Source organism: Squalius cephalus (assembly GCF_949319135.1).
Source record: "Squalius cephalus genome assembly, chromosome: 8".
Lineage (NCBI taxonomy): Eukaryota > Metazoa > Chordata > Actinopteri > Cypriniformes > Leuciscidae > Squalius > Squalius cephalus.
In genome coordinates this window covers 40,195,118-40,222,731 of record NC_137129.1, presented here as the reverse complement: position 1 = coordinate 40,222,731, position 27,614 = coordinate 40,195,118, and the positions used below count along the sequence as shown (strand labels likewise).

The 27,614-nt window shown below is 37.3% G+C and overlaps 1 protein-coding gene across 2 annotated transcripts; it reads left to right on the top strand.

Moving 5' to 3' along the window:
- On the top strand, positions 1–27,614 carry itgb8 (integrin, beta 8). 2 transcript variants are annotated; one of them, XM_079879718.1, is made up of 15 exons: positions 1–770; positions 2,029–2,111; positions 3,776–3,947; positions 5,228–5,474; positions 7,341–7,506; positions 10,753–10,911; positions 12,459–12,554; positions 14,069–14,158; positions 15,375–15,518; positions 16,269–16,626; positions 17,746–17,968; positions 19,442–19,545; positions 19,678–19,788; positions 23,941–24,101; positions 25,457–27,611. In XM_079879718.1, the coding sequence occupies exons 1-15, from the start codon at positions 677–679 to the stop codon at positions 25,580–25,582; spliced, it is 2,334 nt and encodes a 777-aa protein (XP_079735844.1). In that variant the 5' UTR covers positions 1–676; the 3' UTR covers positions 25,583–27,611. The 2 variants fall into 2 exon arrangements, with proteins under 2 accessions (XP_079735844.1, XP_079735843.1); XM_079879717.1 differs by having other exon boundaries at positions 2–770; positions 2,026–2,111; positions 25,457–27,614.

Below are 27,614 nucleotides of genomic sequence, written 5' to 3'. Positions count from 1 at the left end.
CCCTTTCCTTTCTTTGTGCCATGTCCTCAACATATCTTAAATTCCTCACTGACAAAGCATTAATACAAGCCCCAGTTTGACTGCCCCTGCCAGGGTTTTCTCAACAACCTCTCATTCGTATACAGAAGAAAAGTCCAAGTGGAGGGAACATTAAAATTCCTGCTCCTCCTCTGGTACAGTAGCCTGATCTCAGATCAGTGTATCGTTACCGTAGCGCTGTGCCTGAGTCAGTGAGGTGGGCGTTCATCTCCACTATCGAAATCACGGCAATGAACAACAATGAATGCAGTTTCTTGCGTCGCCGAACACCTTTAAGGAATGACGCGCGGACGATGACCTTTGCCCGTCGACATAAGAGGACTCCGCAGATGCAGATGCCAGACGCGGAGCGAGCGTCACCTGCGCGGCCGATGCGTGTCCGATGCGTAAAAGCGCACAATGAACACAAGCTGCGCGCTCTGCGGTTCCGCCGCGCTTAATCTGAATCTGGAAATGTGAAAGGCTGTGGATTAGGAGGTTGTCGGGTGATGCGAATCGCCCTCCTTTGTTCAGGCAGATGAGGGGCTGACGTGTTCCCGGGGGATTTTCAGTCGCGGTTCAAACCTTGAGACGCTGGCGAGTCGGTCACACACACACACAACACACACACACACACACACGCTCACTCAATGCTGCTATGACTTCCTGCATGCGTCCGTACTGTGATCTGTTTGCTCTTCGCATGCTGCTGCTCGTCTCGGTGCTGATACTGCTCGTGAGGTCCGATTCGGGTGAGTTTGCCTGTCGATCGTAATCCTTTCTCTGGACGTGCAGTGTGTTTCATTGTCTTTGCCCTGTCATGGTTTAGTCAGATGCATCTTAAGATCATGAACTCAATGAATGGGAATATCAGTGTTTACACATGGGGCAAGTTGTCACGCGGTTCTCAGCTCAGTAACTTGAGTCAAAACTGTATGTTCGTTTTAAAGTGTCTTTACTTAAAAACATTTATTTGTTACTGAAATTGTCCATTTTAGGTCGTTTGTTTGGTAGCAAGAGGTGAAACACACTATTCAGGCATGAGTCAAGTGTGTAGGGTACTGGAGTTAGAAAGACTGTCACAAGAACATGAAATGTCAAGTTTATTCATCAGTTTCTCTGTTGTTGTTGTTGTTGCTTCTCCCATTTATGCTGTTTCACATTGTTGCACTATATAGTCTATAATACATTTTAAATTCAGATATAATGAGGAAAATATTTTTTTGCGTTCAAAAGTCATATTTTAAACACAGGTAACCAGCTAACAGTGAATGTTCCCTAACATTCTGGCAAGGTTCTCTAAAAGTTATGAACAAACGTTCTTCCAGTAACGTTAATATAACGTTCATTCAGAGCTGTCTGGTCTTTAATAATGTTTTTAAAATGTTAGCACTAAAACATTATCTATACGTCGTTCATGGAAGGTTTTGGTAACACTTTATTTTAAGGTGACATAGTTACACGTTACTACTACATGCAATTACTATAGTAATAACAGTAAATTATGCATAATGACAAGTAACTAACCCTAAACCAAACCCTAACCGTAACTCTATAGTAAGTATATAAATATACTACATATAAGTATAATGTAGTTAATTTATATTACTCAGTACTTATTTGAGTAACTACAATGTAACTACGTCACCTTAAAATAAAGTGTAACAAATGTTTTTTTTCTAAAATGTTTCAGTTGGACATCCGTCTAACACTTTTTAAATATTACCACTTGTTTCAGAACGTTCAGAGAACATTCAAATGTAACGTTCCCATAACGTTTGCAGAATTTACTGTTCCGTAACATTCACGCAACCTAGAAAAAACGTTCATATCTGATCGTTAACGTTAGCACAATGTTCTTAGAACATATTTTTGTTCCAATTGGAACATCTTGTCTGATGCTGTATTGGGAACCACTAGAAAAGGAAGGTTGTATACAGAATGGCACAAAGGCCCGCTGAAGATCTGAACTCTTGCTCATTCATGTGTAAATGTGTCTGTGTTCAGCAGATAACCGGTGCCTGTCTGCCCTCGCCTCCACATGTGAAGACTGCCTGAGACGCGGCCCTGAATGCGCATGGTGCTCTCAGGAGGTAGAGTCTGTGTGTGTGTGTGTGTGTGTGTGTGTGTGTGTGAGAGAGAGAGCTGCTTTTGTTGTATCTCGGCACACTGCTCGAGTTTTAAGTGTGTGAAGCGCTTGTCTGTTAGTCTGTTAGCGATAACACACCAGAGCCCTAATACCCAGAATGCTTCGAGAGCTTAGGTGATCGTGGGAACCCATAAAATAGAAATGCAGAAACCGCTGATATGGGCATGAATGTATTGATATGGCAATGATTGGTTACAAGGTAGTGTGTGACGTCAGAAACACCAGCGATTTCAAAGCGTGTTTTTGAGACTGTCTTTGGTTCACTGCAGTTTTAAGGAGGAAATACTCAGCAATGCTGTCGACTTATGAATTTACACATGGTTTGTCTTAAAGCATATTAAAAACCCCACATAGACACATAAACAACATTAAAAACTGGATTTTCCGTCACCACAGGGGGACTTTAAGAAATGAATGAACAAATGCTGAGCAATTACAACTGTTAGTTTAACACAGTGTTGTTAATGCTAATTGAAATAAAGCTGAAATATGATATTTTTAAAATACATATTAGGCGAAAAACTTAAGATTTTAAAATTTGAAAGGTTGCTTTGGCAAGTAAATGAAATAAGTCAGTTTAATATGAAGTAGTAAAATTATTAAAACCAAAACCAATAAAATTAAAGCTATATAAAATTACCAAAAAAATTCAATATAAATAAATAAATAAATAAAAATAAAGTACTAAAAACTTAAATAAATATAAATTAAATGAAAGCTAAATAGATCTGACAAAATCTAATAAAACTGACAAAAGCACATAAAACAATTACTAAAATGTAAAGTAAAATTAAAATGTAAAGCTAGTTTAAAATATTAATAAATACATTATAGTTTTTGAATACTACTAAAAGAACACTGTTTTTGTTTTATATATATATATATAATAAACATATATAGCAAAATGAACAAATTAATGAATAAAATAAATGAAAATAAATCAAATTATATGTACAATTTTGAAAAAATAGTAATAATAAAAAATAATTCATTAATAAATAAAATAGTGCTGTCAAATCTATTGCATCTAACATAAAAGTTTGTAAATATATAATGTGTGTGTGTGTGTGTGTGTATATATACTGTATAGATATACATTCACACATATTATTTATGTTAGATGCAATTAATCTCGATTAATTGATTTGAAGGCACTTAAATAAACGTAAACATTTATAATCAGAGGAAAACTAATTAAAACTTATCAACAGAACCATTCAAAAAAAATAATCTTATATTGTTTCACGAATCTCAAATCTTTTAATAAACAGAAAGATTTGAGAAGCGAGTCTACCTCAATCAAAGGAAATGTGAGAGTTTTGTCTATTAAAGTATGGTTGTGTCAGTTTATAGAGCTTTAACCGACATGTTTATTGTCTCGGGACAAACACTTAATTGAAATGCTTTCTTTGTGGTTACGAAATGAAGTTGATTAAGCGGCTGCGGCGCTCGGCACCAGTCAGAATAATCCCTGACCCACGTCTCAACAGCAGTCTCTGAGCCAAAGAGCTTTCAGTAATGCCACCCTACACAACAGTGCCCTGTTCCTCGAAGCTCAGGCGTCTGCAGTGACCCTTGACCTCTCTGATGGCTTGTTTACCCTGACAGAGGTTTCTGGACGGGGCGCATGTAAGCCAGCGATGCGGATCTGTGTCCGACCTGCGAGTCAGGGGTTGTGAAGAGGAGTTTATCGAGAACCCGAATGTGAAAGTGGAGGTGAACGCCACTATCAGCAGCTCACAGGTGTCGCCGAGAGAGATTTCCATACACCTACGGCCAGGTAACCAAGTGTGCCAGGATAAACCACTAAACTGATCCACAAATGCCCTAGAAAACACAATTTCCACAATACTGGGAAAAAACTGATATTGCGATATTATATATTGCAATATGAAAAAATACAGGGAGTTTCACCAGATGACTTGAATAGCTTTGGAAAGAATGAATCATTCTAGAAATATTGCTGTGATTTTGTTGGGGAGAACAACTGCATATGTTTTTAATTAAAAAAAAGAAAAAGAGTTGAATACTCTGAATACCCCAAAATGAAAATCATCCTTTTTGGGGTGAACTGTCCCTTTAAGTGTTAAATCCTTTCAGGGCTGAACAGTGTTGGAAATTCTTGAAACATGTGGGTGATCATACTTTGGTTTAAATCTTTCCAAGAATTCAAATCAAACCATAACGTGAACATGAACAGAATGAAAAAATAATAATTGAGTTTTCATTGGCCACGATTACCACACTGACCAATTCTATAAATTATGACTATAAAACAACATTCAAAAATAAAATAAAAATGACTATAATAATTGTGATTATTATTAAATATATTAAAATAAGAAATATGTTGTAATACTATTATACGGTAAAATAAAATAAATGTTCCTTTACTGTAAAATTACAATACTAATGCTAAAGTCTTGAGGTCTTCATTTTCAAACGGTATACCAATAAGCTTTTATTTTGACGGGTTGCCGGCAAATAAATGAATGCGCCGCCGGTTTCACTGTATGTTCATTTACACGCATGCAGCTCACAGTAAATGTGTAACGATGCAGGGTTGAATCAAAGGAGGAAGCAGGATCCACGTGCAGCAGCTTTATTAGATCAACTCAAAACTAGACGGACAGACTTAGACTAGGGAACAGGATTCAGGAACATTACAAAGTCAAGAACCCACAAACACTGAAACAAGACACAGGGTTTAAATACAGAGACTAACAAGATAACAAGGGGGCGTGGCTAATCAGAAACACCTGGGGAGCCTAATAAACAAGAAGAACTACAAGGGACTATGAAACATGGTACAGGACAGGAAATGACAGAAGTCCACACAACAAAATGAACTACACGTGTAAACCGACAGCACATATATTTATACTTTTTTAAATCGCAGCTTGTGCACTGAAACATATCAATTTTAATTCCATAAATCATGTAGCCCTACCAAGAACACCCTAGCAAACCTAAAACAGCTTAGAAACCATATAACAACAGGCTAACATAAATGTAAAATAGTGATGATGATGATGATGATGATGTCATTTCCTGTCTTAGGCAGCGAGGCCAGCTTTGTGATTGAGGTGCATCAGTTGGAACGGTACCCTGTGGATCTGTACTATCTAGTGGACGTCTCGGCGTCCATGCAGGAGCACCTGGACCGCTTGAAGACCGAGGGTCTGGCTCTGTCTCTCCAGATGAAGGAGCACTCCAGCGACTTCAGGGTGGGCTTCGGCTCTTTCGTGGATAAACCGGTGTCTCCGTACATCGACGTGCACCCCTCCAAACTCCTGAACCCTTGCAGGTGAACAACCACCAGGAAACAAGAGTCACGAGTCTCATTAGAATAGTGGAGCGGCTAAGTGATATAATCGTTCAGTTTATGATACAAGCGTGAAAATTGGCATGAGCAGTCTCCATGGGTCACTTGATAAGAAAATTGTCCGAGCCACTTGAAATTTCAAGATTTTTCATTTTTCAATATGGCTGACACCTTAGTCACTAATTGCTCCACTAAGGTGGTGGCCATCTTGAAAAATGGCCACCATCTTGAAATTTCCAGGAGCTGTAGGTGGCTTATTGTCAAGTGACCCACAGAGACTGCTCATGCCAATTTTCATGCTTGTATCACCAAATAAACCACTATATCACTTAACTGCTTAACTAAGGTGTCGGCCATCTTGAAAAATGGCCGCCATCTTGAAATTTCAAGTGGCTCGGACAATTTTCTTGTCAAGTGACCCATGGAGACTGCTCATGCCAATTTTCACGCTTGTATCATAAACTGAACGATTCTGCCAAACATAAGCACTTAGCCGCTCCACTAGAATGAACTCAATATTTTTAAAATTGTTTTTAATAATTACATTTATTTAAACATATTTAAAAACATTTTAATTCGTTAAAAAATAATTTAGCCATTTCTACTAGTCAGCAGTGAGATATACACTTACTGTAGGTCAATGTTCTACTCGCGTGCGTCTATTTTTTATTTTTGAAAGGGATTTTAGGATAAACATGTGAGTTGAGTCCTTGAGATCTTTTGTAAATATTATTGCTCTGTATCGCTCGCGGTTTAGCAGTTTATAAAAAAGATTATTTTAACAAATTGTAAATCTTGTGAAACCTTTTTGTTGCCTTTTTATGAAGGACTCTTTCTTGACCTTGATAATGACTTTGTGAAATGGCACTGCGAACTGAAAGATCCAAAATATTCAAGCAATATATCTGATTTCCTTTCAGTTTCAGCTGAGGATTTACTTTCTGTTTGAGTATTTAATTGTTGAGAAATGTTTGAGCTCAGTTGATCTCAGTGTTATTTTACTCAGTATTATAGTATTTATTCATATTTTGAATTGCTTTTTATATTTTTATTTTAATGTAAAATAGTTTTAATAATTTTTTGTTTTAGTAATTTGTGCTTTTGTCATTTTTATTAGTTTTTGTTTTTAGAAAAATATTTTTAAATTCATTTGTAGGATTTATATGTATTTTAGTTTTAGAAAGTTTAGAACTTAATATTATTATTTACTTTTATTTATTATATTATTATTTTTATTTATTTTAGTGTTTTAATAGTGTTGTGATTTTGTCAGTTTTATTAGGTTTTGTTTTTAAATATTTCTATTTAGCTTTCATTTATATTTATTTTAGTTGTTTGTTTTAGTACTTATTTATGTTTTATTTTTTGTAATTTTATGTGCTTTATTTTTCTATATAGCTTTAATGTATTTTTATTTTAGTACTTATTTTATTTCAGTTAGTTCACAAGGCAAAATTTCAACGTTTTTTTTAAGTTTAAGTTTTTCCGTCCATTATTTATATTTTATTTCAGCTTTATTTCAATGACTGAAAATTATTTTAAGTTATTAATTACCACACTGATTGATCTCTTCTGTAACTCTAGAGGAGACACACGGCAGGGTTCTTTTCCTAAAAGCAGGAGACCAAGTCTCAGTTTCAACTCTGAGAAACAATATATTGAGATATTAATGAGATCTGATCTGTGATTTGTCTTTCCTATGGGAAGCTCCAGAGGTCTCTTAGCTGATCCCAGGAGTCTAAATCCAGCCGGGGTGTCCCGGACTGCATTCCGTAGTGATCTCATTCTGACTAGTGTGGGAATATGGTGTGGATGACATGTAATCTCTCTCTCCCTCTCTGGTCGTAGGGATTATGAGGTCCACTGCAGGCCCGCTCACGGATTCATCCACATCCTCCCCGTCACGGAGAACATGACAGAGTTCACACGGGTCATTCAGGAGCAGAGGATCTCTGGGAACATGGACACACCCGAGGGCGGCTTTGATGCCATGCTGCAGGCCACAGTTTGCCAGGTAAACCCACCTGAGGGTGCTTTATATACTATGCACTTAAACTTATGTACTCAACTGTTTTGTGTATGAATTTTATACATTTTTCGTCATTAAACATCAGAGTCTTATAGCCCCTCCCCCTCCGTAACGGTCTGGCTGGAAACAAAGATGCCGTGATGCCAAACCCCCTTATGGAAGAAGAAAGCCGACGTGTTTACCAAGGGGATTTATGAGCGCTTACCAGGATCAACTAAACGCTACTTTAAGTGTTAGATGGTTGTGAGCTATTGCCAGTTGCATCGGTCTATGAGGGTTTGCAGCATTTTGCCAAAGTGGGTGTTTGCCAAAGTTTCTGTGGTTGCTAGGGTTTTCTGGATGGTTGCTAAGTCAAAAGTCCACCCTCAAATCTATTGTGACCAAGTGTGCCGCACAAGTCCTGAAACGTGAGGCCAAAGCATTTGGATCGCCCCCTGCTGGCTGGCTCAGTATAGGTCAAAAACCCCGCCCTCTCCATGTAATCGAATGGGACGTGAGCCAAACTAAAAAATCCAATAATATTTCAAATATTTTTTTTCAAAAGATGGTTTCTGTAATTTTTAGCAGTTCTCATCACGCAGATGTATGTTCAAGTGCCCGTTAGGTGCCCAATAAGTTTGGGTTTAGTTAGTTATTTGATGCTATAGAAACAGGGCGTAATGCCATGATTGACAGCTGTGCTAGCGAATGAGTCTGGTGGAGTGGGAGTGTGGGCGGGACCTTGAGACCGTGGCTCCGCCTCCTCAGGATCACGACTGCGCAGACTCGGGCTCTGAACTACATAGTCTGTTTCTAGGATATTCTGGCTTTATTTTTCTGCAGTGGAAGGAAATGGATACGCACTGTCCATCTTTTTTACAGTCTATGATTGTGACTGATATTATAAATGTATTTATTTTTTAGTGTTTATTTATTTTTATTAATGGTGATTGCTTGGTGGTTCCTTACTGGCTCAAGTCAAAAGAGCCCACCCTGTATGTATTTTTTATTTATAATTTTGTCATTATTTATTATTCCTTATTTATTATTATGATTGTTTTTGTTTTTTGTATGATTGTTATTATTTTATTTTATTTTGTTAAAAAAGATTGTTAAGATTATTGTTATTTATTTATTTATTTAGTAATTTTTTGTATTTAAATTTTTTTTTTTTATAATATATTAGCATTTTTTGTTGTTGTTGTTGTTGTTGTTGTTGTTAATGGTGATTATTTGGTGTTTCCTTACTGGCTCAAGTCAAAAGAGTCCTCAAGTCTAATAGGAGTGATATTATGATATTATAGTTTGTTTATTTATTTTTATGTTTATTTTTTATTTTTTTTTTTTTATTTTTTTTTAAATAATACATCCGTAATTATTTTAAGTTTTAATGTGGTGGTTGCTAAGTGGTTCCTTACCTTAGTCCACCCTCAAGTCTATTATATTATAATATATTATATTATATAACATAACATAACATAACATAACATTACATTATATTATATATTTATTTATTTATTTTACTATTAATTTATTTTATTTGAGTATTTATTTATTATTATTATTATTAGCATGTTTTATTATCCTCCAAGTGTAGTTTTAAATCATCAAAGTAGCAGCACTCTTTCCTCAAGACTGATGATTTGAGAAATGATTAATGTAGCGCAGGGCGATTCACATGTTTGACACAGTTAGTTGAAGTCTTTGCATGCCTTAGCAGAGACTCCACTAATGATTTAACCAGTCCGCTCTCTTCGCTTCTGTGTTTGTGCATGCATGATTTTTTTCTAAAGCCTGAAAAACTGGCATGACTGTTCCTGTGTCATCAGAAACATATTTTCTCCTGCGGTTGCTCCGGAGACTGCATGTCTCAGGTCATTACGCCTGGCTTTGCCTGGGAATGGGAACAATGCCTGAAGAGCCTACGGAAATACAGCGAGAGAAAACAGCGCATTCATGAAGCACGGAGCCGAAGAGCTGAATCAGCCACATCTCTGTCTCATCGGCCTGTTTGCAGAGGGTGATGTCATCTCCGAGTCACGGGAGGGGAGTTCCTCTTCAGAGGCTGTGTGTAGTGAAGCAGAGGACGATCAACAAAGCCTCCAACTGTTGGGATCTTTCCCGTGAAGTACAGTGTGATCTGACAAATGGGCTTGAAAGCTTCTGCTGTGGAAAACGACCTTGAATGGGTTTCAGTCTTCATGATGTCCCTCTCAGGCACCCATGCCTCCCTGAAGCCAGAAACTGAAACCAGCATGCATGAGAAAGATGTTGTCTTTGGCACAGAGAGCTCTGACCTTGAAACTGATGGTTCTCAGGTGGAATATTCAGAATGTTGTTTTGCATGAGTTACACAGACTTCTCACTGTTCAGTAACTAGCGGTTGTAACTTTACAAAGCTGTTCCTGTTGGCATCTCAGCGTGAGCGTGTGTGTTTTTAGCCAAACATTACTCATCCTGGCAGCTAAACCTCAACTGGTGCAGTTTGTCTATTAGTAACACAGGCTCAAGTCAAACAAGAGTCAAACTAGATCACTCTTGTGATAGTTTATTTATTTATTTATTTTTAGCATTTATTTTTTTGTTTGTATTAATTAGATTTTTAATATTTATTTATTTGTTTTATTGTTTGTTTTATTTTTTAGTATTTATTTATTTGATTGATTGATTTTTATATATATATTTATTGTTTATTTGTTTTATTTTTATTTAATTTATTTTTATTTCTATTGATTAATGAACTAATTTATTATTCTATTAATAGTATTTATTTATTGCATGTTTTATCATCTACTATTTATTTATTTGTATTATTTTATTATTATTTATTTATTTATTTATTTATTTATTTTAGTTTTACATTTTTATTTTCATTTATTCTATTTTTAGTATTTATTTTTATTTATTTGATTTGTTTTTAGTTTTATTTGATTTGTTTTTAGTATTCATTTTTTATTTGTGTATTGTTGTTTTATTTATTTGTATTTATTATTTATTTATTTATTTGCATGTTTTATCATCTCCCGAGCAAAATGATAAATCAGCAAAGTAACTCTTCTCCTCAGGACGTGATTTAAGGGATGATTAATTCGAGCATTACTCACCCTGCCAGCTTAACGCTCAACTGATGCAGTTTGTCATGTATTAGTAACACAGCGTAGATGGATGGTATATGATGTAATCCTCTGCTGAGTGTACTTCATACCAAACACACACTCAAGCAGATTTGTAAACCTTGATTCATTTCTGCAGAAAGACATCGGATGGCGACCTGAAGCGAAGCGTCTGCTGTTGGTTATGACAGACCAACCTTCTCATCTGGCTCTGGACAGTAAACTGGCCGGTATCGTGGTTCCTCATGATGGCCACTGCCACCTAGAGGATAATATCTACTCTCAAACCACTAGCATGGTAAGAAAAACGACAGCACTTGACACACACAAAACACCAGATGCAAAACTGGTGCTTATACAGATGTATAACGTGTCCAAAACCAGTTCCATCTCTGGATTACCTCAAAAAATTCCTTTTTTTTTTTGCGATATCGGTCCATAAAAAAAGGGGTAAATACTACTTATGTAGTACTTATGTTTGTATGTGTGTTTGTAATGTACAGTGCTATGCATAAGTTTAGATACCCATGCTAAAGTTGACTAAAAAGAGGAATAAAAAATCATCTTTTGGAAATTGAACTTAATGCCTTAATTAAAAAAATTAGGAAAAATCCAACCTTTAAGGACACCAATTTTCTTTGTGAATGAATAATGTATCGTAAATAAATAAATGTTCTTCCTTAAAATACAGGGTGCATAAGTCTGGACACCCCTATGTTAAATTCCCATAGAGGCAGGCAGATTTTTATTTTTAAAGGCCAGTTACTTCATGGATCCAGGATACTATGCATCCTGATAAAGTTCCCTTGGCCTTTGGAATTAAAATAGCCCCACATCATCACATAGCCTTCACCATACCTAGAGATTGGCATGGGGTACTTTCCATAAGATCATCTCTCAATGCAAATCAAACCAGCTATTAGGCTAACTGAAATAAAACCATGCCAGTCTCTAGGTGTGGTGAAGGCTATGTGATGATGTGGGGCTATTTTAATTCCAAAGGCCAAGGGAACTTTATCAGGATGCATAGTATCCTGGATCCATGAAGTAACTGGCCTTTAAAAAAAAAAATCTGCCTGCCTCTATGGGAATTTAACATATTAAACTTATGCACCCTGTATTTTAAGGAAGAACATTTATTTATTTACGATACATTATTCATTCACAAAGAAAATTGGTGTCCTTAAAGGTTGGATTTTTCCGAATTTTTTTAATTAAGGCTTAAGTTCAATTTCCAAAAGATGATTTTTTATTCCTCTTTTTAGTCAACTTTAGCATGGGTATCTAAACTTATGCATAGCACTGTATGTAAGATGATAAGAAATGTTTCTTGAGCATCAAAGCATCATATTAGAATGATTTCTGAAGGATCATGTGACACTGAAGACTGGAGTAATGATGCTGAAAATTCAGCTTTGATCACAGGAATAAATTATATTTTATTATATATTAACATAGGTCTTTTAAATTGTAATAATATTTCACAATATTACTGTTTTTACTGTATTTTTGATCAAATAAATGTAGCCTTTTTGACCAGAAGAGACTTTACAAACCTTTTGAGCATTGCATTACCACAGTACCGTCCAAAAAACATAATCATATTTTTGTTGATATATACTATGATTATAAGCATATTCATATGCTATTTTAAAGAAAGAATATTTTTGTAAATAGTTTTGGCCTGTTTACATTTGTATGATGATTTACCAGAGGAAAATGTCACCACTGATGTATTTTCTGAAATTGCACACATATTTGGCTCCACACTGCTTCTCTCAGCACCAGAATCTGTCATTTCTCAACAAGCAATAAGCAGATTTGTGTTGCTGTCGTTGTTTTTAGGAGCACCCAACAATCGGTCAACTGGCAGAGAAACTCCTGGAGAACAACGTTTACTCCATCTTTGCGGTGGACCAGGTGCAATATCAGTGGTATGAGGTAATTCCTCTCCCACACCATGAGTTTGGGTGTCGCCTTTTACAGAAATCAATCTATTTTGAAACAGTGATTTCTAGAATGCAGTCACTGATTTATAGGAACACACACAGTGACTTTTTGCTCAATCAGTGATTATAGTGCTTTAACAAATCTATTTAACAAGTGGTTTAACAAATCTGTAACACTTTTCAATAAGTGTTTAAAGGGGGGGTATAATGCCCTTTTCAATGCCTTTAGTGTCCCCAGAGTGTGTGTGTGAAGTTTTAGCTCAAAATACCCCACAGATATGTTTATATAGCATGTTAAAATTGTCACTTTTTGAGGGTGAGCAAAAACGCACCATTTGTGTCTGTCTCTTTAAATGCAAATGAGCTGCTGCTCCCGGCACAGGGGGCGGAGCTTCAAGAGCTCGTGTCCATTTACCTCACACACACATGCACTGAACATTTCAAAAACTTTTAGCCTTTTATGTTCAAACCGGAGTCAGACAATGATGGAGAGACTCAAGAAGAAGTGACAACATGTAGAAGCAACAGGACATTTCTGATTGGTTAGCTGATGAATTTATGTAGCTTATGTGTAGTTATCTTCTAGTCATTGATTAGCATATTCTGTCTTGATAATCTATAAATCGTGTTCAGGGGGTGGGGTTTATGTAAATTTTAGGGTTGGTGATGTCACTAACCCGGGAGGAATGTGGTGTAGTCTCTACCAGCCGTTTGTTGTAGTCCTTAAAAAGTGATTTCTTTAAAAGCAAATATCTCCATTCTCCCTTTGCTTTGAACTTTGAGCGTTGTAACTTTGCAGATGTTGATTATGATCAAACAGCAACATTACACACTAACTAAAGTTAGAAAAGTCAAATCATAATCAACCACCCCTTTAACTTAAACACATTTGATTGGTTCAAGAAATCAACTGGAGATCCACCGATATGAACATTTTGGCCGATAACCAATAATTCTTTATATTTGAAAGCCGATAGCCGATATATCGGCCGATAAATCTAAATCAAAATTTTTATCGTTAAAAGAGGCTCGTTAAAAAAAGTCTCACGATTAAAAGCCATGTTCCAAACTATGTTCTCATTGTAATTTTATTTAACGTATATGACAGACATGTTGCACTGAACTGTATTTTCCTCTTTTGAAGTGATTCCAATCATATTTCAAGCAATTCAAAGCCATCATGACGAACAGTGTGCATCTGAAGAGTCTCGGCTGAAGGAAATAATACATTATTTATCAGCTTTAATATCGGGCTGATATCGATAACATTAAAAATGATCATATATCGGCCGATACCGATGTGGTGGGCGATGTATCGTGCGTCCCTAAAGTCAACAGATCTCATCTCTCAACACTTGCTGTAAATAGAAACCTTTCAAATTGGAACGAGAGCCTTTGAAAGCAGCGTCTCCTCTGTACTTTTGACAACCCTACCGGAGGAATGAGTCTGCGTTATATTTCTGTAGCGTTGTATTTCAAAACGACCTAATCTTTTCCTCTGAACAGGATCTACTGGACCTGATTCCTGGAAGTTATGTGGGCCGACTGTCTCCCAAAGCATCTAATCTTAAAGACTTAGTAGTTCATGCCTACAAGGTAAACAACATTACTTTCTCTTTCACTTGATAAACACTTTATTCCCTCCATCCACTCAAGGACAATTAGATGATAAGTGCAAAAGTTCCCGAACATTTCGAAACGCTCACAGTGGGGCTTTCAGTTTATTCCAGTACAGTTTCAGTTCAGCAGGAAAAACACCGGCCAGAATCTGTTCCGGCAAGCTTTTAAAGACTTTTAATGCACAACAATGCATTGTCCTCCAAAAAATCCACTGATCCCAGCGAACAGAAGCCTGCTTTATAAGCGGCCTCTGGTTACCGGGCCAAAAATGCTGCGAGCTCCAATCAGAGAGCAGCTCAAAGCTGCTATTTTTAGCCTGTCCTTTTCCCCGTGAACCTGCTTATACAAGACCGATCATACACTCCTAAAAAAGCTCCTTTATTGGTATTAAGATCCTTTAACATTCATGGAATCTTTCCGTTCCACAAAAGGTTCTTTATACTGGATGAAGGTTCTTTAGATTGTTCTTCACACTAAGAAAAATTGGTTCTTTTAAGCCCTATTCGCACGGGATAAGTATTACCAGGTGACCTCTAGTCATTTGTAATAATTGCGGAGGTTGTCTGGGCCATGTCTGTAATTTGTAAAGTAAAAATCCCCCCGCAAATGACCTACCATATTTCGGCGAGCTGTGATCTCTGTGATTTGGCGGGGTCGTATGTCATTTTTTCAAGGTTTTTGTTTCCTGTGCGCTTTTTTATCCATCTTTCGTGAAGAATAAAGGCTGCGTCGGAGTGTTTTGATAGTATTTTGGGTGCTGGGTCGTATCGCTATACACCATACAACTATACAATTTGCTGAATGATTAGATGGAGATGGATGACATGTATAGCAGCATGCGGTAAGCAACAAGCTAGACCTATAATAACGACAAGACATTTCCAAGCAATAGTCTACTGATATTATATCCGGGAGATAAGTCAGTAAATTCGAGTAAAGTCACAGGCTTCACTGATCCCGTGCGAATGCGCCACATGAAATTCAGATGTGGGGGGGTCATTTCTAAATCACACGAGGTCCTCAGATAATACTAATCCAGTGCGAATAGGGCTTTAGAAGCTGTTCTTTGGGGAACCAACAATGGTTCTTCTATGTGAAGCAAACCCCCTTTCAAACCTTTACTTATAAGAGTGTTGTTTGAGACAATGAGGTCTTTCTGAGCCTCTCTCCAACTCTCCTGTTTCTCCTGCAGAAGCTGCTGTCCGATGTGGAAGTGCAGATCGGGGTGGAGGACGGACAAGCTCACCGGTTCTGGGTCAACGTCACAACCCTTTGCCCCGACGGATCCTCTGTTTCTGGAAACACTAAATGTTCCAGCGTTCAGCCTAAACAAACAGTACGACTGTAGATACATCTGTTTTCAGCACAGGGAACAGAGATGCTGCGTTTGATATCAGAAATGCTCCAATTCGAAGAATAGTTCAGCCAAAAATATTATTTACTCACCCTCGGTTTGCACAAACCATTTTTTTTTTTAAATTAAATTAAAAATATATATATTTTCATGCAAAACCATAAAAGTAGTATATACTACTGTATACACACTACAGTGTTTTTTAACAAAAGAAATGAATACTTTTATTGTAGTGAGGATGCATTAAACTTGATCAAAAGTGACACCAAAACATTTTATATTGTTACAAAAGATTCTATTTCAGATAAATGCTGTTCTTTGGAACCTCCTATTCATCAAAGAATCCTGAAAAACAAAACGTATCACTGTTTCCACAGAGATCTGAAACAACAGCACAGCTGTTTTCAACACTGATAATAATCAGAAATATTTCTTGAGCAGCAAATCATCATATTGGAATGATTTCTGTAGGATCATGTGACACTGAAGACTGAAAATTCAGCTTTGATCACAGGAATACATTCAATTTTAACATATGAAAACGGTTATTTTAAACTGTATTCATATTTCACAGTATTACTGTTGATATTCATGGTGTTCTTTAGAGTAGCACACTCATCGGTTTCACACTCAAAGTTTCAGAATGAGATATTTTATAAACAGAGCTCTGTTATTGTTGCCAAACGTTATCTGTTATCTGTGCGTCAGTAGTTTTTGTCTGTTCTTGTCAAGGTTTTCTTCAAGGTGACGGTTGGGATGAGCTCCTGCCCGGCGTCCGGTGGAGATCAGGAGGTTCTGATGTCCGTGAGGCCTGTGGGATTCAACGAGTCCGTGACCGTGCGGGTCCGTCAGGTCTGTGGGTGCGGCTGCGCTGAGAGGAACCGTTGTCATGACGACCCGAATCCCTCGCCCTGTCCCGCAGAGGCCGACGCTTGCAGAGAGGACGGAACCAAACCCGTCTGCAGCGGGAGAGGGACTTGTAAATGCGGGACGTGTGTGTGCGATTCCAGCAGATTCGGAAACATCTACGGAAAGTTCTGTGAGATGGACGACTTCTCATGTCCGTACGAGAGAGGCCTGGTGTGTGGAGGTGAGCGCTGACATATGTGTAGAATATATAGATAGATATCAAATTTGGAATATTAAAAAGTACTCTCTTAACTACGGGTGATCAGAATCTTATATGATATTATTTTGGATTGTGTTATATTATATTGATTTACACACACATACACACACACACACACACACACACACTATATCTATATACAATGATAATAAATCATCATATTAGAATGATTTCTGAAGGATCATGTGACACTGTAGACTGGAGTAATGATGGTAAAAAAAAGATTATATTTTAAAGTATATTAAAATAGAAAAATAACATGTTTAGGAGGTGAGTGGAGGAGAGGTATAATTTTAAGAAGTAAAAATTATACTCTCCTCCACTCAGCTCCAAAACATGTTATTAAAATGTTTTAAAATTTTTGTATAAAATATTATTTTTTTATATTTTATTATATTATAACTGTTATAATACATACAGTGTATATATATATAGCAATTATAGTATAATATCATATCATATCATATAAAACTGTTATATTCTATCCAAAAATTTTAATTACCAAATGATTAATTAACATATATATATATAAAAAAAAAAAATCCAAACTTTATATAATATAACGTATCTTGGAGGTGAGTGGAGGCGAGTATAATTTTTTACATTTTTTACCAAAAAATTATATATATTATAAAATATGAAATTTTTCATTTTAAATCTGATTAAAAAATGTTTTAGAACTTTATATAAACATTTTTATATTATATTACTATTGTTTAATGTTTTATATATATATATATATATATATATATATATATATATATATATATATATTGGATTTTATTTTACAAAGAATATAAAATATTAATTTGGTTATTCATTTTTTGAATAAAATATGACATTTTTATATCTAATAAAAATAAAATAAAATTTTATATATAATATTGTAAAATGTAATTTTGAGGTTTAATAAAAGGTGAATATATTAAACAATCAATTGGTAATGCCATGATTTTTGGATAATAATAATTGTATTTATCCTAAAAATGTATACTGTTTTAAATAACAAAAGAAAAATCTCTGGAATGGACACATATCTACTGGTATCATGTATTGTGTTTTTTATTCTTCTCCGTTCAGGGCACGGACGGTGTGTTTCGGGTGAATGTGTCTGTCTCTCTGGCTGGACGGGCGAGACCTGCGCCTGTCCCGTCTCCACAGAGACCTGCGTGTCAGACGATGGCTTGATTTGCAGCGACCGGGGAAAGTGTGTGTGTGGCAAGTGTGTATGTGACGACTCGCGGCGATCTGGAACGTTCTGTGAGAAGTGTCCCATCTGCTACAGCTCCTGTCAATCTCACTGGTAACCACTGCTACTCTTTTGTTGAAGAACACCGTCACTGATTGGTTACAACACCTGTCAATCACATAATTAATCACTCGCTAAAGATCTATGGCAGTATTTACCCGTTTTAAAGGGTCTTTGCATTCTATTCACTTTCATTCAAGCGCATGTAAAAGCAGGAATGTAAGCAAATGCATAGAAGTTTTGTCTTCCGCTGCATGCAAAAGTTGAACTCAGACCTGGGAATTTTAAAGCAAAAAGATGTTTAACCAAAAGGGGATGTACTTGTCACAGATTTAACTCTTAGCTCAAGACAGCAGGTACTACTTTTGAATCTGAATTTTTAACCTTTAAAAAAAGTATGTTCTATATAGTATGAGTGTGTGTAGTGTGAATGTAATCCGGATTTACTACATCCGCCATGTTGTTATTATCATGTGACCGACCAGCGTCAGTTGCGTCGCTTCACTGTCATTCATAAATCCTCTCCTGTGGCCTCATGGGATAGTAACGTGTCCATCGTATGCACACTTCAGAATCCCACCGGAAGAAGAAGGTCATCCGGAGACTTTTCGTCTACTGTTTTTCTGAATACTATGTATTCGGGCATACTATCCTTTTGGCGTACTGTTTTTCGCGTACTATATAGTGGGAAAGTACTCGATTTCGGACGCAGCGAAACTTTAAATCATGCTATAGTAAGTATGCAATAAGTATGCAAAATGATAACAGAACTGAAATTGCACATGCAATGTGAAGAGGTTGTGTAACATATTACTTTATTGTTGAATACAGCATTCTGTTGTTTCACATACAACTCTTAGTATAAATAGTATACAGTAAATGTAGTATGCAGTATACACTTGTATGCCATTTCTGGACATAGCCAGATAGTTGATCATGCTGAACTTTAAAGGGTTAGTTCACCCAAACATATGAATTCTGTCAGTAATTACTCTCCCTCATGTTGTTCCAACCCCGTAAGACTTTCGTTCATCTTCAGAATCAAATTAAGATATTTCTGATGAAATCTGAGAGCTGTCTCGCTCCTCCTTAGGCTTCTGTTATTGAAACTTGCCGGCCCAGAAAAGTTAGTAAAGACAATGTTTAAAATAGTCCAAGTGACTACAGTGGCTCAACCATGAGTTTATCAAGTGACGAGAATACTTTTTGTGCACAAAAAAACATCACAAACTTTATTCAACTCCTCATGTTCCTCTGTGTGGGTCTGAGTGAGTTCACGTAGTGTAACAGCGCAGCGCTTCTGGGTTGTACGTCAGAACGTAGGCTCACTATTGGCCGACGCTGGTCATGTGTAAGATTTAAGAAATGTACTTGTTTGTCTTTCACAGCCAATAGCAAACAGTCTTGTGGCTTAATGAACACATGCAACCTGTCATGATGAATCTCCTCTCTCTCTCTCTCTCTCTCTCTCTCTCTCTCTCTCTCTCTCTCTCTCTCTCTCTCTCTCTCTCTCTCTCTCTCTCTCAGGAACTGTGTGAACTGTCACCTGTCTAATGGTCTTGGATCGGACGGTTTCCAGCTTTGTAATCACAGCTGCGCTCCATCGGTCGACTATGTGGACGACATCACAGGTAGATCCACACAAGTGAAACACCACGAATCACTGCGTAGCTGAAGCTCGAGCGCAGAGAGAAACTGTTTGACGTGAACTTTATGTGCTAAATGGCCTGTTGTGTGTCTGAATGAACGGTGTTGTTATTCAGAGCTGGTCCGGGGGAAATACTGCCTGTATCCCAGCAGTGATAAGTGTCAGTACCGCTTTCTCATGGACTTGGCTTCAGATCGACCTCAGCTGCACATTAGTCGACATCCTGGTGAGGAAATGAATTCTTCTCTTCATCTTCTCTTCCTCCTCCTCCGCCTTTCCCTGCTCCACCTCTGTTTGACAGTCCTGAAAAATGAGAAATTATATTTTGCTTACAGAATATGAAACCTATTTAAGCACCATTTGTGACACATTTTCAGCACATTTTCCCCACAAAAATTTTAATTACTGGAATGTGTACAGATGTTTTAGTTTTGAGGGTTTTTTGTACTTGCCATTGCTGATTCTCTTTCGATTCTTATATATATTATGTACACTCACCTAAAGGATTATTAGGAACACCTGCTCAATTTCTCATTAATGCAATTATCTAATCAACCAATCACATGGCAGTTGCTTCAATGCATTTAGGGGTGTGGTCCTGGTCAAGACAATCTCCTGAACTCCAAACTGAATGTCAGAATGGGAAAGAAAGGTGATTTAAGCAATTTTGAGCGTGGCATGGTTGTTGGTGCCAGACGGGCCGGTCTGAGTATTTCACAATCTGCTCAGTTACTGGGATTTTCACGCACAACCATTTCTAGGGTTTACAAAGAATGGTGTGAAAATGGAAAAACATCCAGTATGCGGCAGTCCTGTGGGCGAAAATGCCTTGTTGATGCAAGAGGTCAGAGGAGAATGGGCCGACTGATTCAAGCTGATAGAAGAGCAACTTTGACTGAAATAACCACTCGTTACAACCGAGGTATGCAGCAAAGCATTTGTGAAGCCACAACACGCACAACCTTGAGGCGGATGGGCTACAACAGCAGAAGACCCCACCGGGTACCACTCATCTCCACTACAAATAGGAAAAAGAGGCTACAATTTGCACGAGCTCACCAAAATTGGACAGTTGAAGACTGGAAAAATGTTGCCTGGTCTGATGAGTCTCGATTTCTGTTGAGACATTGAGATGGTAGAGTCAGAATTTGGCGTAAACAGAATGAGAACATGGATCCATCATGCCTTCTTACCACTGTGCAGGCTGGTGGTGTTGGTGTAATGGTGTGGGGGATGTTTTCTTGGGACACTTTAGGCCCCTTAGTGACAATTGGGCATTGTTTAAATGCCACGGCCTACCTGAGCATTGTTTCTGACCATGTCCATCCCTTTATGACCACCATGTACCCATCCTCTGATGGCTACTTCAAGCAGGATAATGCACCATGTCACAAAGCTCAAATCATTTCAAATTGGTTTCTTGAACATGACAATGAGTTCACTGTACTAAAATGGCCCCCACAGTCACCAGATCTCAACCCAATAGAGCATCTTTGGGATGTGGTGGAACAGGAGCTTCGTGCCCTGGATGTGCATCCCACAAATCTCCATCAACTGCAAGATGCTATCCTATCAATATGGGCCAACATTTCTAAAGAATGCTTTCAGCACCTTGTTGAATCAATGCCACGTAGAATTAAGGCAGTTCTGAAGGCGAAAGGGGGTCAAACACAGTATTAGTATGGTGTTCCTAATAATCCTTTAGGTGAGTGTATATGTACTGTATATATATATGTATTTGTGTGTATATAGACACACACACACACACAGACACACACACATTTTATTCCTATTTTTGGATAAAATAATTGCGTGGAGGTGGGTATAATTTTTACATTTTTATACATTTTAATATAATGACATTTTAAATATTAATATTAAATTTGGAAATAATAATCATATAAGTTTGATATATTAAATATTGTGTCCAGGTGTTTTAGTTTTGAGTTTTTTTTGTAATTCTTATTACTGTAATATAATAATACATTATTGTGATTTTTAATTGTAGTGAATTGTAAGTTTTATTTTATTTTATTTTATTTTATTCCATTCCACCTCCTCTGTGCTGTTTTATTCTCCGAGAGGACATTGTATTGCTCGTTTCTCTTTCATACTTTTCTTTGAAGTCTAAACTTTTTCTCAGATGTTCCTCCTTAAATTCATTTGTCGAAATAACAACAATATGTTCATGAATATGAGTCAGAGGAGAGCAGCTCCTCGGATCATTTGTTCATTTGAAATGTTTGAGTTCATATCGAGATCTGATTTGGTCACAGACCTTGGGATCTTGGCAAATCTGAGAACTGTTTGAGATCTCTTCTGAAACTCTAGATGAATGTGAGAGTGTGAGATTACTGTGGTCTTTCTTTCAGGAGAAACACTTCTGATCTCATTAGAAAAACGACTGAAATGTTAAATCCATGATTACTTTAAAAAATATTAATTGCAGTGATGAAATTGTGTCAAGCGGATAAAGAGATTCGGGGAAAAGGTTTGTTTAGGACAAAATAATCCAGTACTTCATTCATAACCTAAACATCAGCCAGATGTTTCTGTTGCTTGCAGTTACAACATCAACAACAGCTGGAAAAGAAGCTCCCTCAGGCCTCACACTGATCACTGAACCAGCTGGACATGCAGGGCTTTACACTGCCCGAACACGCAGCCAATATATAGATCCCGTCTTCCGCTTCCAGTACCAAATCCAGTAGGTTTGGCTCGGATCCAGTCCGGCCCAAACACAAAGGAGATAAAGTTGCATACTGACATTTCTGCAGGTTTCCATGGAGATCTGGAAGCAGAGCTGAATGCAGGTCCACACACACACACACAATGGCTCATGCTGTTTCCAAGAAACAGTGAGGGGGCGTGGGGTGTGTCCCAAACGCCATTGGAGTGAGTGACTTTATAAGAGAGAATGTGCACTGTCAGGAGACCAAAACAACCCGCTGGAGCGAAAAAACACAATCGAGATCTCTTTAATATCTCTATTGGTTTGCCTAGACAATAATAATGAAATTAAGCCTCCTATTTAGGGCTGTCAAAGTGGCTGAATAGCTCAATTTAAACTTTATACTTAAATGTTACTAATATTCAGTTTTTTTAAAAGGCATAATCTCAGTTAGGTAAAAGCTTTTGGCTTGAGGCCACCAGAGGGCGCAATCATTATGACTCTACAAAAAAAAGCGCAAAACGTTTAAACTAACGTTTATAAATCAAATATAATTTAGTAAATTGCATAAACAATTATGAACAAAACAGCATCATGTATTTATGCATAGTTTAATACAAAGAGCTGAAGCGCCTATCACAAAGAGTACAGTTTTGACCAGGAAACGTTACCTAAAAATAAAAAAAATAAAAAATCTGTAGTTTTTAGTATGGGAAAACAAAAGACACATCATTTATTTATTTTTTCAGATTTTTTAAAATGACTTTTTAAGAGATATAACCATTTAAATGTAATTTTTACTCTTGTGAACTGTGGCTTTACACATATAATTATGCTGGTTTTTTTTAATTATTGTTATTTTATACATCTATTAGTTAGATTTGTCTCAAAATTACTTCTGTAAAATACATTTAGCCTCTTTCCCATATCTCACACACACTTTTAGGGCAAAGTTTTTCCTGTAAATTTGAATATGCATAGGCTACTTAAGGGCGATTACTGATAATCATAAGTATAAAGATAAATAATCATAATATAATATAGTTCTTCTATGTAAGATAAAATAATCGTTCTAATTCTATGTGAATTGATAAGTCCTCACCACAACTAACGGATAAGGAACGATATCATTTTGAGAACGACTTTTTCCAGCTGACGAACGATTAAAAAACATTAACAGCCAATCAGAATCCACCCTGCTATAAAGAGATCTATCATTAAAGGGGCAGACGACAAAACTGCAGCACACTTGGAATAAACAAACGTTTATATTTATATTTCTGCTGTTGTTGGACGCTACTATAGTTACTATAGTTATTGTATCGTCTTGTGCTTCTCAGATGTGTCTTCTAAGAAAAAGACTCCAGATGTCAATCTAAAACAGTTCTCAGATTTGTCAAAATGGCAGATTTTTTTAAAGGTTTAAAGGGTGTGTGACTCAAAAGTTTGAAAACCTCTGTACGGTATAGAGTACGGTACGGTAGTACGGTATGCCGACTGAAAAAGAAGTGTGTATACGCCGTATACCCTGCACTACACCAGTGTCTATACCTATATAACTACTGTGTGTCTAACTATTGACTGACGACTCCAGAAAACTCTATATAGCAATATCAGTTCCTGCGGGATCCGTGATCAGCGAGATCCAGTCATGTGAAGACTGTAGGCCTTTCTGTCATTTATAGATCCGTGTCTGTCGTCTAACAGTGTGTGTTTGGAGTCGGCGCTACTTTAAGACCTTCCTCAGCGCCTTCCTGCTGACCGTCACGCTGGGGATCGGCATGATGGCCGCGGTGCGACAGCTTCTGAGAACCAGAGACCACTGGTGCCAGTCCAGCCCTGAACAACCGTTCGACGACGACCATAAGGTAATGTGTGTGTGTGTGTGTGTGTGTGTGTGTGTGTGTGTGTGTGTGTGTGTGTGTGTGTGTGTGTGTGTGAGAGAGAGATAGACATCTGTTCAACACACACAGGTCTACTGTATCATGACCTCTGAACTCCGGTTAACATCGAAGTTACCACAATGATTTTATTTTTAAATTGAATTAAAAACATTTTTTTTTTGCAAAGGGCGTAAAATTGAAATGACTAATATGTGTTTGCTGTAGGCTATTTTGTATAAAAAGAAAAAAAGTCGCACAGCAAAACAGAAAATAGACGTTTTGTTTCAGTCTTTCACTAAAGTATGGCCATTTATGAGAGTGAGTGTGTGTGTGTGTGTGTGTGTGTGTGTGTGTGTGTGTGTGTGTGTGTGTGTGATGGGTGCGTTTAGGGGTCGGGTTAGTGTGTGTGTGTGTGTGTGTGTGTGTGTGTGTGTGTGATGGGTGCGTTTAGGGGTCAGGTTAGTGTGTGTGTGTGTGTGTGTGTGTGTGTGTGTGTGTGTGTGTGATGGGTGGGTTTAGGGGTCGGGTTAGTGTGTGTGTGTGTGTGTGTGTGTGTGTGTGTGTGTGTGTGTGTGATGGGTGGGTTTAGGGGTCGGGTTAGTGTATGTGTGTGTGTGTGTGTGTGTGTGTGTGTGTGTGTGTGTGTGTGTGTGTGTGTGTGTGTGTGTGTGTGATGGTTGGATTTAGGGGTCGGGTTAGTGTATGTGTGTGTGTGTGTGTGTGTGATGGGTTGGTTTGTACAGTATAAAAACCATTATGTCAATGGAAAGTCCCTATATAAAACATGAAAACACAACATTTAGATATTGTTTAGATATTATTACAGTATTTATTATTATTACAATGTTATAATTTCAGCTTTCATTTAATTTTAGTTTGTTTTTGTTATGATTTTCTCATTTGTATTACATTTTTTTGATAAAAACTCGCCAAGGTTGCATTTACTTGATCAAAAATACAGTAAAAACTGTCAAATATTATTACAATTTAAAGGAACAGTTTTCTATGTGAATATATAGTAAAATGTAATATATTCCTGTGATCAAAGCTGAATTTGTCACATGATCCTTCAGAAATCATTCTAATATGATGATTTGCTGCTCAAGAAACATTTCTGATCAGTGTTGAAAACAGTTGCTTCATATTTTTGTGTAATCCGTGATACATTTTTGTGTTTCAGGATTATTTGATGAGTAAAAAAAAAAAAGTCTTTACTGTAACTTTTGACCAATTTAATGCATCCTTGCTGAATAAAGTTATTAATTTCTTTGAAAGCTAGTGTGTGCTGCATGACTAACAATATCAAAGTGATCTCGGTGTTGCTTCATGTCTGAATCCAGGATCCATCATTCGTCCCCTCGACCAATGAGAAGACGATAACCTACAGGAGGGACCGCCTGCCGAACCACCCGGTGGAGATGCACTCGCACCTTCCCAAGATGCCCCTGGGCGACGTCTGGCAGTGACCGGGGTCAAAGGTCACGCATCAAACCAAGCACTACCTGAAGGAAAACGCAATCTTTCTCTTTAAGCACTTACTTCACGAGAGCAACATACCGCGTGTGGGTTTTCCGAGGGTGTTTTTTTCACGTTAAGGAGTTTCCTTTTCATTCCGTTTCTAATTTATTAAGTTGAATGGCATTAGCTTTCTCTCGTCCTGAAGCCACACGGGATAAAGATGTAAAGAGATGGTACGTAAATGTGGTTTAGACGCGTTCACCTCAATAGACTCGGCCAGTTATCTGTGGAGTTCTCCGGTCTGTTTCAGATCATCTCTGTTTGTTTGTTTGTATGTGTGTGTCTGTAAGTGGATGTGAGAGTGTGTGTGCGCGATATTTTTGTCAATACACTACAGACTCTGGCTGTGTTCAGAATTAGCATACTATCTCACTGCAGTACGCATGCAGAAAATACACAGAAGACTTGATGCGTTTGAGATTACGCGAAGTGCACTATCCCACAATGCAACGGGCTCGACATTTCCAGTATGATGAAGGACTTGAATTTGACATCTCTTTCTTGATGCGTTATTTGGACTACAAAAATACTTTTTAAACTAAAAATGCAACATTATTTATTTCTGAAATTGCATGCATTGTATGCTTTGTAGTAAAATGCATGCAAAGTTGTGAGGTCATGTGACCCCAGTGTTGCATACTGATTGAATGTTCTTTTGCATACTTTTTGCAAATGTTTTTAAAATGCATTTCTCATAGTATGCTTTAAACAGTATGCCAGTGTTTAATTCTCAACATAGTTGCAGCATCTGAAATCTCATTCTATATGGTAGGCGAAAGATACACACACACACACACACTTGTGGTTTGGCCACTTGAGAGCGTGTGCACGTGACAGGACGTAAGTGTGCAAGACAAAAATGTCAAAGCGCGGTACACTTAACACACACTAAAAACATATTTTTAGCGGATGGGAAGTAATTAGCCTACTTATTAAAAAAAGTACCTACTCAAGAGAGTAAAAACCTACTAGTGTACCTATATTGAATAAGTACTTCACGACCGCTAAAAATATGTTCTATGAGTGTGTGTAGTGTGTATGTAATACATTTGCCATGTTGTTATTATCATGTGACCCACCAGATTCAGTTACGTCGCTTCACTGTCATTCAGAAATCCTCTCCTGTGGCCTCATGGGATAGTAAAGTGTCCATCGTATGCACACTTCAGGTCACCCGGATACTTTTTGCCTCCTCTTTTATGAGGACTGTGAATTCAGACATACTTCTTTTGTCACATACTGTTTTTTTGCCCACTATACAGTGAGGAAGTATGTGATTTGGGACACAGCCAGTGGTTCGGAAAGCCCTGTCCTGCTGACTGGGATTAGACTGCCACCTAGTGTTCAGCTTACGCTTAACCATTCCTAACAATTTTGTGAGTAGCTGTGGGATTTTATTATTATTATTATTATTTTTTTGTAGATTGTGAACATGAAATTCAGGTTTATTGTGCGTGTTATTATTTAAGCAGAGATCTCAGAACAGTAAATTATTTTTCTGCACTATTCCCAGCTCAAATTATGCTGCGTAATTCCCTGGTACGACTGGAGTTTAAGGACGTTTCTTCCTACACTAGTTTACTGTATTGAGTGTTAATTATTTACCTGCTGGTGGGTATTTTATAGTGTGTTGTCGTGTACTACTGAGGCTCCGTTTCGTCCTCGACCAACGGACCCATAATGCAGCGCGGTCACCATAGCATTCCTGTGGCTCTAATAAATTCAGATTTAACACAGTGTTTACATTGGTAGAATTAAGCAGATATTTATTTGTAGTTGTCACTTTTTTTTTGTTAGAAATAAATGCTTTGTTGGATTGTTTTGTATAGTGAGAACAGATCCTGGTACAGCAATACAGTGTGTACGTGTAAAAACTGCACATTTCTGACTGATTGTGTCACACCAGCCTTGATTGTTATGCTTTGTAGTTGGTTTCATAAAAAAAAGAATATCAATAAAAATCATAACAAAGTTCTTCAG